The sequence below is a fragment of the Mustela nivalis genome (assembly GCF_964662115.1).
Source record: "Mustela nivalis genome assembly, chromosome: 3".
In the NCBI taxonomy this organism is placed as follows: Eukaryota; Metazoa; Chordata; class Mammalia; order Carnivora; family Mustelidae; genus Mustela; species Mustela nivalis.
In genome coordinates, this window is record NC_139022.1 from 179,883,176 (window position 1) to 179,896,037 (window position 12,862).

At 57.8% G+C, this 12,862-nt stretch overlaps 1 protein-coding gene across 1 annotated transcript in view; it reads left to right on the plus strand.

The window, feature by feature from the left end:
• The window catches only part of ZDHHC11B (zDHHC palmitoyltransferase 11B (putative)), a 54,839-nt gene extending 44,074 nt beyond the window's left edge, over positions 1-10,765 (plus strand). The window contains exons 10-11 of the mRNA XM_082724583.1: positions 4,501-4,549; positions 7,809-10,765. Coding sequence (XP_082580709.1) covers positions 4,501-4,549; positions 7,809-8,251 — 492 coding nt within the window. The 3' untranslated portion in view covers positions 8,252-10,765. The remainder of the gene's footprint in view (positions 1-4,500; positions 4,550-7,808) is intronic.
• Positions 10,766-12,862: the final 2,097 nt, after the last annotated feature.

The following is a 12,862-nucleotide window of genomic DNA, read 5'->3' on the forward strand; positions in this document are numbered from 1 at the left end:
ACCCTGTGTGCCCTGCTTCACGCCGGGCCCACCTCTCTGTGGGTGACCCCAGGCCTGTAGCTCTCAGCAGAGTGCTTACAAAGGAATGGGCCCCCTAAGGTGAGCTTGGACTTTGGGCCCTTCTGGTGTGGAGACGTTACTGGTTCCGCACCCCAGAGTAAGTTTCTTACCCCCACCCCGCTGAGTCCCTGGGTCTCCAGGAGGTGAGGACGTATGGCTGTCACTTCCCAGCGCGAGACGTGCGAGGACTCGGTGAGGGGCAGTGAGCACTGCTGCCCGGTGTTCAGCCTGGACTGGTGCTCAGTAAACACTAGCCCACCCCAATGCCTTGCTTTAGACCTTGGTGCATATGAATAATGATCTCATCTGGGACACAGACTCATCACTGATCTATGCGTGACCTGCTTTCTAAATTTACTCTGTATTCTATCTTTGGTGTCAGAGGAAGCACCAACCAGCCAAGAAAATGCAGGTCCTGACGTTGGTCTATATCTGCAGCTAGGGTCTTTGTTCTAGTCTTTCCCCTTCCTTCTGCATTTCAAGACCGTACCTGTTCCTAGAAAATACACACATGCAATTCATTGGCTACTCTATTTCACAGAAGGGACACAGTGTGTCTGTGATGTTTGGAATTTGGGGGAATCATCTTTTCATTCACTGCTTAGTAGTCTAGATGGTCGTTCTGTATCTGTGCTGCTGGGTCCACTTGCCTTCCTTCTGTGATGCTTCTCACCCCACACTCGCTCGTCCCCTCTGCTGTGAGCATGCAGGACGGACACCGCTGCTCCGGTCTGTAACCAGCAGCAAGTCTGCGTGATAAGGCCAGGGGGGGTTCTAAATAGGGTGTGTAGTCTGCACTCCCACAGAAGTGTATATGAAGCCCAGTTGGTCCATATCCTCCTCAACACCTGGTGCCACAAATCCAGTGGTGCCGGCCGGTGGCTTCCAGTCCATCCCAGACTTTCCCCCATGACTGATGGTGCTGAACCTGCGTTTCCCATGTAAGTTTCCCCCAAGGGAAGTGCTTGCTCTTGTCCTTGGCCCAGTTTTCTGTCCAGCCGTTTCTGCTCTTCTTATAGATTTGTTTGAATTCTGTATATATTCTTAATACAAACCCCTCATTAGCTGGGTGCATTACAGATGGAGTGTTATGGAGCAACTTGACTGCATGCTTAGTTTAACCAGACGTCTGATGAGCCAGAGCCATAGCTTTCAATGTACTCACACGTAGACATATTTTATGATAACGCTTTCTGGTCTTGATTGAACTTTAACCCAAGCATCTAAGAGAGTCGTCTGTACTTTCTACTACAAGTTTTCAGCATTGAATTTTGAGATGTGTGTGCTCTATGGTTCACTGGCGTGGTTGGTGTGAGGTAGGGATCCAGCTTCCTCTCTTCCATGTGGGTTTCTGTTATCCCAGCTCCGTTCACTAAACATCGAGTGGACCCTCTTCCCCCGCGATCTGTTTTCTGTATGCCTCATTTTTTTTTTTTTATTCCACAATGCTATCACTACTGCCTTTTTTGTATTTAGTTGAATTTGCATACTGTTTCATTTTTATACCTGTATTCTTTCCTTCTTATATTTTTTAGTTGTCTTCTTACTGGTTATCTTCGGGATTATAATTAACATCTTAAATTTATAAGAGTCCAGGTTGAATCATACCAACTTAATTTCAATACCATACAAATACTCCAGTCCTTTCCCTCCATATTGCTAATGTCACAGATTACATCTTTACACATTGTGCGCCTATTAGGAGAGATTTATAATTATTGTCCCATGAATGTGTTTTTTAAGTCACATAGAGAGGAGGGGAGCTACAAACTCCCAGCACGACCATCCTGGCTCACTTACTGACCCATGTGGTTGTCTTCACCAGTTCTTTATCTCCTCTACTGTGTAAAGCCTCCATTTTAGCCCCAAAAGCTGCCTTTAGTATTTCGAATAAGGAAGGTCTGTGGGTCCTGAATTCTCTCAGCTTTTGTTTATCTAAGAATGTTTTAATTTCTCCTTTATCCTCAAAAGATCATTTTGCTATATTTAGAATTCTTGGTTGGCAGATTTTATTTTCCTTACAGGACTTTAATGTGCCCTCTGGCTTCCCTGATTTCTGATGGGAACACAGCCATTGATCTTATCGAGGCTCCTTGTATAAGACAAACCATTTCTTTCTCTCTGCTTTCAGAGTCCTCTCTTGGGTTTCTGAGAGTCCGGCAGTGCTACACCTCTTCTGGACAAACCCTTCTGAGTTTTCCCTGCTTGGACTTAGTTGAGCATCTTGGATGTGTAGATCCATACCTTCCATCACATTTGGGAAGCGTGTAGCAAGCGTTTCTTCAGATATTTTTCCCTCTGCCCCCTCTCTTCTCCTTTGGGACCTTAAATCAACCAGGCACTGTTCATGTTCCTTCATTCCATTCTCTCCCTGGTCCCCAGACTGGATAATTTCAGTTGTCTTCGAGCTCACGGATCCTTTCTTCTGCTCAAATGTGGTGATCTCCACTAGTGAATTTTTAATTTCACACTTATCAGTGGTAGAATTTCTGTTTGGTTCCTTTGTGTAGTTCCTATCTCTTTATTGATATACTTTTTGTTTATTCAATATTTTCCCGATTTTCTTTCATTCTTTGCCTTGGATCATTGAGCATGTTTAAGACAGCTTATATAATATTCTTGACTATTAAATGTCTGGGCTTTTTCTGGAAAATTCTGTCAAATTCTTTTCCTCCTTTGAATGGGCCATATTTTCCTATTTCTTTGTCTGTTTTATTATTTTTTTTGTTGAGAATTGGATATTCTGAGTATTACAATGTGGCAAATCTGGACACCAGATTCTCCCACTGCTTGGGGATTGTAGGTGTTTGAATTATCAGATTGTGACACTCCTAAGTCTGTATTGCCCATTGTGAAGTTTCTCTGATTATCTGTGTGGTCAACAAGTAATTTCCTTAAATGTCAGGCTTCAAATAGGGGGAATAAATGTTCTAGTAGATGCTCCCGAAGGGAACTACTGCTGCCGAGGTAGCCAGGACAAGGGAACACCCTTGCTGGCCCCCAAGGACATGAAGAGACCAACCAAAACACACCCCACCCAAGTTTTGGAGTACAGAGTTCCTGTGGGCTGCCCAGACACTAGCTGCTCCAGGAATGAGGGCTGTCCTCCAGAAGCCACAGGAGGGCTGAGGGTGGGTGGCTGATGGCTTGCACACACCGCTCACTTAGGAGCACGGGTAGCATCCCTTCTCTGGTGCTGCATGTTGTCACAGTTCTGGTCCAGTTCCCGAGTCTGGAAGAGTTGACCCTGACGGCTCCCCTAAGCATCATGGTTCCTTCCAAGGAGGTTGGATCCCTCGTGCGTCCTGCACCGGCACTGTGTCCTCAGGTGAAGGCTGCTGATGTTTGCACCGACATAGTCGCCACCATGCTCCCCACAAATCTCTACCCTGTAGCCCTTCGCCATCCCACTGCCCAGCTCTGTGTTGGTTTTGCTTTCATTTTAAACCAATAGTGTAATCCTTATACTTTCAGGATGCCCTCCGGTCACCTGTGGACTGGGAAGTTTGATGGCAGCAGCCACTCACCTGGCTGCTTAGCCTGTGGGGCCCCCAGTGACCTGTCAGAGCCCTGCCCCCACTCAGCCCTCATCACTGCCTCTAGGTGGATCCCAGGGGCCTCTCTGCCCCAACAGCTCCTCAAACCTTGGTGTTCCGCAGTCTGTTCCCATTCACTTCCTCCTCTTCAGGGATGGTCGGTCTTCATCTGTAAGGGCTTCTGTTTCCTATAAAGCTGTGTCTTTAATCATCCAAGCATCAGTTTGTATCTTCACTGTAATTCTCAAGTGTTGGCTCGGGGAGGCACACTTCTGATTTAGAAGTGTCCCAGAAACATCTGTCCTTGGGGGGTCTTTCAACACCTCCAAGGGGAGATTGTGCAGAACCCCAGTGCCTGGTCCCTGCCACATGCAGCCCCGAGCGTTAGGATGAGCGCCGTCCCTGGCCCCTTGCCGAGACCCGTGCTCCCCCCTCCTATAGGCCAGCCCACTGAATGGGGTGATAAGTCACCTCTTGCCCAGCCCGGTGGCACCAGGACAAGGAATATGCTTCCTGCTTTCAGGAGGTGATGTGAAGACGCTCGGGGCTCCTGGGTCACCAGGACTTGCCACCAGCAATCAGAGTTGTGAGGAGAAGGCGCCAGGCAAGGGGTGGCCTGGGCTATGTCCTTGTCGCCCCTTCCTCATGCCGGGGGTCCACGTGGGCCCCCTCAGCCCCCATGAGACCTTCCCACTCATCAGACACCACTTGTCTCCATTGTGATGTGCGTGCAGAGGGAAAGCCGACATCCCCGCCGCAGGGTCTGGTCAGCAGCTTCCCACTGAAGTGAGTGCTCCGGACCCGGGTGGCGAGGTGGTGGGCCGCGTCCCGGAGCCCGTTGGGGCAGGGCTCTGGCAGCGCGACAAAAGCTGCATCCTTATTCCTGTCGCTCCTCTCTCCGCAGGTGTCAGAGGGTCCGCCGCGAGACCCGAGGCCGCCTGAGCGGGAGGAAGGTGAGGCACCTCACAGCCTGGGTGTTGGGGTCTATACAGTTCAATGCTCGAGAGTTAAAGATTTCCCACGGAAGAAAAAATGGGAGAAATCAGCAACGGGGGGCTGGGACACTGTTGTCAGCGGCACAGAGGACAAGCTGGGGCTCACGGAGAGGGTCTGCAGACAGGGTCCCACGCTCGCCCGCTGCCACCTGCCGTGCGGGCCGCAAGGCCACAGGCCGCGCAGTGGGGCCGCGCGGTGGGGCCGGAGCCCCAGCGGACGCTTGGCCGCCAGTCTGAGCCGAGGCCCGGAGCAGCGGCGGCCGCCCGTCTGCTAACAGGCACACAGAGCGAGGCCCACGGCCAGTCGGAGCCGAAGGCCCAGGGTGACCTGCGGAGGCTCTAGCCCGGCCGCCTGCTCTGTCTGCCGGGGGGTCGTCGGTCGCATGTGGGATCCTCACACAGTGCTCCCGAAATGGCATCTCCTCGTCCAAGAAACCCTCGCCCAGGCAGCGCCTCCCTTCAGAGCCCCGCGCCTGAGACCCCCCGCCCTTCACCACGCCCGCAGTGGCGAGTCGGCGGCTCCTGTTTCCAGAACAGGACAGGAGGCTGAGAGGGTGGCTTGATCTTGATGTGAGTCCAGAGGGACTCAAGTTGGACTTACGGATCTGAATTACAAACAGGTGTTGTGTGTGACGGGGGCCCTGGGCCGCAGGTCCCGCACCTGGTCGGACTACACTGTGGGGGGTGTGCACGCCGCACGGCGGGGTGTGGGGGCTCGGGGACAGCGGAGAGGCCAGGGGTCCTCAGGCCAGGGACAGAGGCAAAGAGAAACCCAGAGGAGAGCCCATGGGCACCGCGTCCCCAGGGGGCTTGTTTTTCACAGCTTTCCAGGAGGGGCAGAGATGACCAAGCTCAGAGCACAGCCAGGACGGGAAGCCTAGAACTTAGCCGTGATGGCGGCTATAGCCGCATTATGGCCGGGAGCCAGAAGGAAGCCCGTTCTCCGTCCCCGCGGGATGCCAGAGTCCTCGGCCATCTCCAACTCGGGGTGAGAGGACCCGAGAAAACCCTCTGCCAAGGACTCGGAAGGACTGACGCCCCCAAACTCCTCAGGCTGTGGGTTCACTTGGGGTGATTCTGGACCTGTCATCACCGGTGCCGGGAGCGAGGAAGAAAGGAGCCCTCCTTCCTGCACACGGTGGTGCCCTCGGGAAGGCCAAGGCCACAGCAGAGCCAGACACACGAGGGTGCCCGGCTCACAGGCCAATCGCAAAGTAAGTGTGGTCATTGTTTTGGGGACAAAAGGCAAAGTGAAGCACATGAAGAGAAAACTGTCGTCTACCTGACGAGCGTATCTGAGAATGAGTAGAAGAAAACCGAGGGCCACTGAGGCTCACCCGTTCGCCGAGGGTCCGTGGCCTGTCGTCCGTCAGCCGGGACCTGTGACCTTCAGCCCACAGCGGGGGGGTCACCCGGCACACGAAGGCAGGAGCAGAGCACGGATGACCGTGAGCAAGGCGGGGCTGGGGTCCACACGGGGCCTGGGGTCCCCTGGCAAGGGGGGGGTGTTTACGGAGGTGCGGCTCTTGGAGTCTGGGAGCCCGGGGGCGGCTGGTCATCTTCTAGATAGGTCATCGGTCAACCAGCAAATACCAGAGGCAGAGAAGGTGGGTTTTCGAACCTCCGGTGACTCAAGACAGAGCCCCTTCCAGGGGAGATCGTCAACCTCACTCATTCCAAGGGAAGCCTCCGTGCGGGGGGCTGTCCTCTCGCGCACCTTGGGGCGAAGTGGGAGTAGGCGTTTCTACGTCAGGACGGAGTGCTAGGGAGGGAGAAGGGGCCATTTTCAATGGTGTTTCAGAAGTGAGGTCCCCAGGAAGAGATGGAGCCTGACTTGCAGAGAGACGGGCCCAACTTAGGACCCTCGGAGGAGCCCGAAGGCAGGCGGACGCGGCCCCGCTCGCGGAGTGGACTTGAGCCCGCTGGAGTGCCCGCTGGAGACGCTGCTGCGAAATGTGTACGGAATTGCCGGGGGTCGAGAATCGCCAAGAGCCCCGAGAAGAAGGGCTGTTCGGGTCGGTGAGCTGCGCCGCTCATGGGAAGCTTGTTGATGAAAGCCAGCCTGACCGCCGTCCCGGGCTCTGCACGGGGCCAGCGTGGAGGCCTCCGAGCTGCAAGCTCGTCTGCTCGGATGCTCAGCAGCCAGCAGAGGAGGCCGGAGGAGTGGGGGCAGGGCGCTCATAGATGCTGCTGGAAGGTTTGGTGCCACGTGGGGAGAGCACGGACGGTGTTTGAGCCCTTCCTCCCTCACACAAAGGGATCTCACGTGGCCGGAAGACGTGTGCGGGAAGGGACAGCTGTGAAAACTGGAAGATGACATTGGGGAGTAGCTGGATGTCCTCCTGGTGTCTGAGGGTTATGTGAGATATTCTGGAAGGTACCAACCCCACAGGAAGACGTAAGTTCACGTGGGAATGAGGGACTTCTGGGTAGTCAGGAGCCATCGAAAAGTGAAGGGTTGAGCCCAAAGCCGGAGACATGTCCGTAAGTCATGTCCATAACGGACACGGGACTAGTGTCCAGAATGACCCCATGAGAAAAACAAATGACCGACGCTGATTGGGCAGTGCACGGAAGGGAGCCCGGAAGCCGCAAACAGGAAGAGCGTGCGACTATCCCATCGTTGGGAGCTTCGGCCGTAACCGCGCGTGGTGGCCTGATGTCGCGTCAGGGGCGCAGGAGCTGGTCCTGCCAGGGATACGGAGGCCGGGCCCGGGATGGTGCTGGTGCGCGCCGCCGAGATGCCCCGCACGGGAGGCCCTCCGGGGACACCCCACGAGGCAGCGACAGGACGAGGGCCGGCTTGGGGAGGGGAGCACCCAGCTCCCGTAGGACGGAGGGAAAGCCGCCCGCATGTTCGTCTGTGGGACACACAGGGGCCCCCGGCCTACCAGGTCCTCATCGCGGATTCTTGTGAACGTGCACCTGTGCGCTCCGCACAGTCCCACAGGTGGGATGTTTCTTATGGAAGATGCCCTGTGTGGGCATCCGTGGTCCTGCCCACTCGCTGGGGAGGGGGTACTCATGAGCTCTGTGTTCAGGGGTCCTGTGCAGCCCAACCCCCGACCCCCGCCACCCAGCGAGAGGTCAGGACTCGCTGCACCAGCTGCCCCACCTCGAAAGTCCAGGCGAGGGGCTGCCTGCTCCTGCTGCGCCGGCCGGGTGGGCCCTCCGCGCACCTGCCTCTGGCGTTCACTTGGCTTCCTTTGCTCTGCAGGAACCCCGGAGCCCACGCAGGAGCCCACGCAGGAGCCCACGCCGGCGGATGGCTCTACCCAGCAGCCCCCCTCGTTGGAGACCCCAGCCTGGGAGTCAGACCTGCAGAACCTCATACTCCCGTACTCGCTGCTGTGCGGCGGCCCAGATCTGCTGTCCTGGGGGGACGTCTGCCCAGGGAGCCCCCAGGCCCAGGGTGGCATGGCCGCCATGTCCACCGATGAGCGGGAAGCGGGCCCATGCCATCTCCAGGATCGCCAGTCTCTGGAGGGGACACCGGAGGTGGCAGAGGCCAGCACCGCACCATCCAGCCCGGCGGAGGGCCTGTCCTCGGCTCAGGGAGAGGCTGGGCTCTCCCCGTGCCCCCCTGGGGAGCCCGAGATCATGGCACCTGACCGCCTGGCAGGTCTCACTGCTGCACTCAGAGAGCGGCACATCCTCTGAGGTCCCGAAGGTCCCGGAGTATCCCCATGTCCACACAGACCCTAGGGGAGCCGTGGTCGGGCTTCCGCAGAGGGGGGGCAGGGAGTCAGGGCAGGGCGGGGAATCGGAGCCACGGGGGCAGCTTTCCCAGAGACCTGCGTCTGGCTGGGTGGGGCAGCCACGTGGCGAGGGCTGTGACGGTTTCCCCAACAAGCCCCCCGGGTTGTGCCGGGGCTCGAAACAGGCCTGGGGTGCTGTTTTCTCTGGGATGAGGAGCAAAGTTAACTGTCAGGAACTTAAGCAGTTTTTAAGGATACTCTTCAGAATTCAGGAGTTATATTATAGGAAATAATGGAAATTAATTTTATTGGCAAGCAACTTTAAGTCAGTCCTGGTAAATTTTACATTTTTGGGCTTCAGGTGGCTTTTTGGGGAGATGGGGAGGATTTGTAGCCAACCCCCAGCCCCACCCCAACCTGAGCAGTCTGGTGCTGGCCCCTCGAGGCCCGTGTGCATGAGGCCTGGGTCTGGGGCTGCAGAACCGGCTCCCAAGCCTATCCCCGCCCCCTGGGGGGGCGGTGCTCGCCTGAGTCAGGCCCGCCCTGGACGGTGACCCTCTGCTCTGTGGGTCCTGACACGGATGGCTGATTGTTCGGTCTCTGTTCCCGGCTTCTCTCCGGACACTTTCTGCTGTTTCCCCCATTCGTGGCTCATCTGCCGTAGAGGTGGCGCACTTTCCATCTCGCACGCTGGAGCTCACAACCTTACAGACTCCATCTGGGGTGCTGCTGTGACTCCCATGTCTCAGACCCCGTGGGAGGCAGTTATATGTGGTGCTCATGCGCTGGGGCAGGACTGGCTCAGTTCCAGACGACCGCTCGCTTGTCACACGCGTCTTACTTTCCTGTTTCTTGGCGCCGTGATGGTTCTCGGTGGGTGCCAGGGACCATTACCTTTTGGGATGCTGAAGTTTTCTCTGTTCTTATCCGTGTTCCTGAAATGTGTTCAGAGATGCGGTTATTTTAGAAGTTTGATCTCTGCGCCTTGGCTGGGGCTCAGGACCAGCCTTGAGCCCACCTCCTTCCCCTGTGGCCTCACCTGTGCCGCCGGAGGCGGAGCCTTCTGCTCAGCGGCCACAGGCATACCCTGTAACCACGGGCGCATCCCCGGGCAGGGTTTGGCTCCCCTCCAGCCTCACAGCTCTCCCCACCTGCGTGCTGACCGGGCCCAGCTGTACCCTCGCGGGGCTGTGGGGCTTCTGCAGATCTCTGGGTCCTGTCCTCTTTGGGACTCTGTTCCGTGAGTTCTTTCCCGGAGAGACAAAGAGAGTCTCTCATCTCTGTTTGCTCACCCGGGGCGACTGCCAGGCTCTGCCTGGGTCCCCTCCCTGCACAGCGCTCGGTCACTGCCCAGGCGATTGGTGGGGATCCCGCCCCTCAGGGTCCTGGGCTTTGCTGCCTGACGCCCAGTGTTTGGCAAACCTTGCTCCGTGTGAGAGGGCACACCTAATTCCTGTCACTTCACCTCAATACAAAAACGTGTTCTGTGACGATCTGACGTGTTCAGTGCTGCTGCCCAAAGTTGGAAATGCAGTTGCGGGAGCAGAGCAGACTGGACCTGCGAAGGCTCAGCCGCTGAGTCACCAGACGGTGGAGAGGCACGTGAGGAACCCCGCCCTGCGAGTGGCGGGGAGGTGATGACCATTCTTGAGGGGACAGCTCTTGAGGGGACTTGCGCAGACCAGGAACCTGCACGGGAGAATCACTGTGTCCCTGGAACACTTGCTTAGATTAATTTGGGGAAGATCTGGACTGTACTAGGGGATGGTTTTATGACCAAGTAGAAGCTGCCCCCGATGCCAGCGTCCCGGGAGCCTGCGGCCCCTCTTGGTCCTGGAATCTGTGAAGCCACAGCTGCTGCCACCAGCGTCTTCTCACAGGTTCTCACACGCGCAGGGAAGGAGCTCCCCAACGGGCTCTGACCTCCACGTGGCGAACGGGCTGTTCCCATCACTTGCTCATGCACCCCTATGACCTCCCCGAGGGGCCTGGCAGAAAGCCGCCTCCTTTACACAGGCACCTCGGGGCGCCCGTTATTAGCCTCCTGTCGCGGTGACGTGGGGGGCGGGATTGTCCTGCGGGGACCTGCCATCGTTTGAGCTGGGCGCATTCGGTGCCGGAATGTCCGCCCGCAGGGCTGGAAGAAGAGAAGGCGGCCACAGGTGGACATACGGAGCACGGCACGCGGCCACGTGTGGCCAGTTTCAGTGTCCACACGCCCCCAGGAAGACCCCAGCATCTGTCACCGCCCGAGTGGCCCCATCGCCAGGTTAGCTCTTTAGACTAGTGCAGGGGTGGGGCGTGGGGAGTTCAGACTCAAGGAACCCCAGCCCAAGGCGACGTGGCGTACCTTCACCCCTGCTTGGCGGGCCGGTGCCTCTGGAGTTTTCTTAAAGCAAAATCAGTGACAGACCTCAAGTCCTGAAAATCTTATTTAAATAAAATATTATTTGAATAAAAATTAGGGAATAAATAAGACTTTACCCCCAGTTTTATGATCGTAAGGATAAATTCCTAAGCCAAAACAAGTTTCTGAGGTAAGCTGCACACACCGGCTGTGGGTACCTGCCCGATGTCACTGGGCACCCCTGGGTGAGCTGCTCAGTCCCAGGAGCGGCTGACAGCGGGACAGCTGTCGGGACCGTGCGCGCTCGGGACTGCCACAAGGCCCCGAGCCCTACTGGGCACTGCACTGTTGCCCTCCTGAGAGCCTTCCTAATTTTTGTACGAGGGCCCGAATTTGAATTTTGACAGGGTCCCGTACGTGCAGCCAGCCCTGACCGGGACGCCTGTCCCCAGGATGTGGAGCAGAGCCTGACGCAGCCGAGACCGGCGGGGCCGCCCGTCTGAGGAAGACTCCCCGCCCAAGTGAGGCCCACTGGGCAGCCCCGAGACGCCCAGAACTGGCCAGGGGCCGCCCCCCTGCCCTGGGTGCCAGCTGCCTCCGCCATGCAGGGTCATTTTCGCTGCAGTTGGTCTCATCTGGGTTAAGGGCCGTTCCCCACGGTCGAGCAGCGTGAACAGGAGCGCCCGGCAAAGCTCGTCTGCGAGGAGACCGCACGCGCTCTGAGCGGGGCCAGGAAGCCGGCGGTGAGGGAGCTCCCACAGCGCTCGGTGGCCTGCGGGGCGGTCGAGCCGCACGGCATCCCAGCTGTGGCTTGGGGGTCCATGAGTCCCCCCCATTGCTACCTGAGTGCAGCCTTCACGCACGGACTTCCTACAGCAGGGAGACTGCGGGGGTGGGGCTCGGACAGCCTGCGGCCGAGGACACATTTTCACCAAGAGGATGTGCTCGGGTTCCAGAAATACGCACACTGTGATGTCCCTCCTCCTGCACACAGTGGCCCGCGACCTCCTTCAGGGGCAGAGACCCAGGACCCAGAGCCCATGACAGCCAGATGGGACGTGGTGGCTGAGGCACGGGGACACCAGCCCAGCAGAACCCGAGCCAGCCCCGCCTGCCCACGTGGGGGCAGCGGTCCTGTCCTTCGTTCTCCGACTGCATGCCGCGAAACCTCCGCGGGGATCCAGGACAGCTGGTCTCCCGATGACCTGCTGTGGCTGCTGGACCCCTAGGAGAGCTAGGAAGAGCCCCTGTGCTGGGGGGAGGCCGCCCCCGCAAATCACGGCCTCTTGAAACTCAGATCTCCCCCAGAGAAAGGAAGGGCCTGTGCAGATATATTTAGAGACCACGCGGGGTTATCCGGGTGGGCCCTAAGCCAGTGTGCCATGAGGGAGGGAGCCACGTGAAGACAGAGGCCGAGACAGGAGGCCCGGAGCCCCAGCCGCCGCAGAGAGCAGGACGGCCTTGTCCCCTTCCGCAGGTGGGACAGCTCTGCCCACACCTGAACTTTGGACTTCTGGCCCCAGAATGGAGGGGATTTCGGCTGCCAGTGTGTGGCCCTTTGTTCCAGCAGCCCCGGGGACAAGCACAGTACCCCACGAATGCATATGACTCCGGGCTGCGGGCTATGCCTTTGCGGCCACCACACAGGTGCACGAACGCTTTCCTGCCGACTGAGAGTTGGGTTTTAACAACCGGAGGGCCAGAGCCCAGGGCAGCAGCATCCCTGACAAAGGGCGCACTGGCCCAGCAGCCACGGCTGGAGGAGGAGGGGCCTGTTGACCCCTGGACCAGGGTGCAATTCTATGCGGTGGGGAGCTCCCGGCTTGTGAAGACCTCCTCTGCCTCTCTGGTCAGGGATTCCGTCAGTGTGCGCCGCCAGCACACCTGTGAGCTCAAAAAAATTTCATTTGTGGACAGCCAGTAAAAGTCCAGGAATGGGGCAGACCGCAAGCCCAGCTCCAGCCACGGACTGGTCCAGAAGCAGGGTGCCAGGCCAGCCTGGGGTGTAGAGGCAGGGCTGTGGCTCTGCCCGGCTGCTCCTGGGGGTTCCCCGGTGCCCTGCCCATCACCCCACACTTCGCCTCTCCACCCCAAAGAACATGAACCTTCAGCATTTTTGCTCCTAAGGCCTGAAGCTCACCTCTGCTGGCCAGCTGTACTGTGTTTGTGTCGGCGTGGGCATTGGGTTCGCACAGTGGGCTCCGCAGGTGCCAGTAGCTAACATGA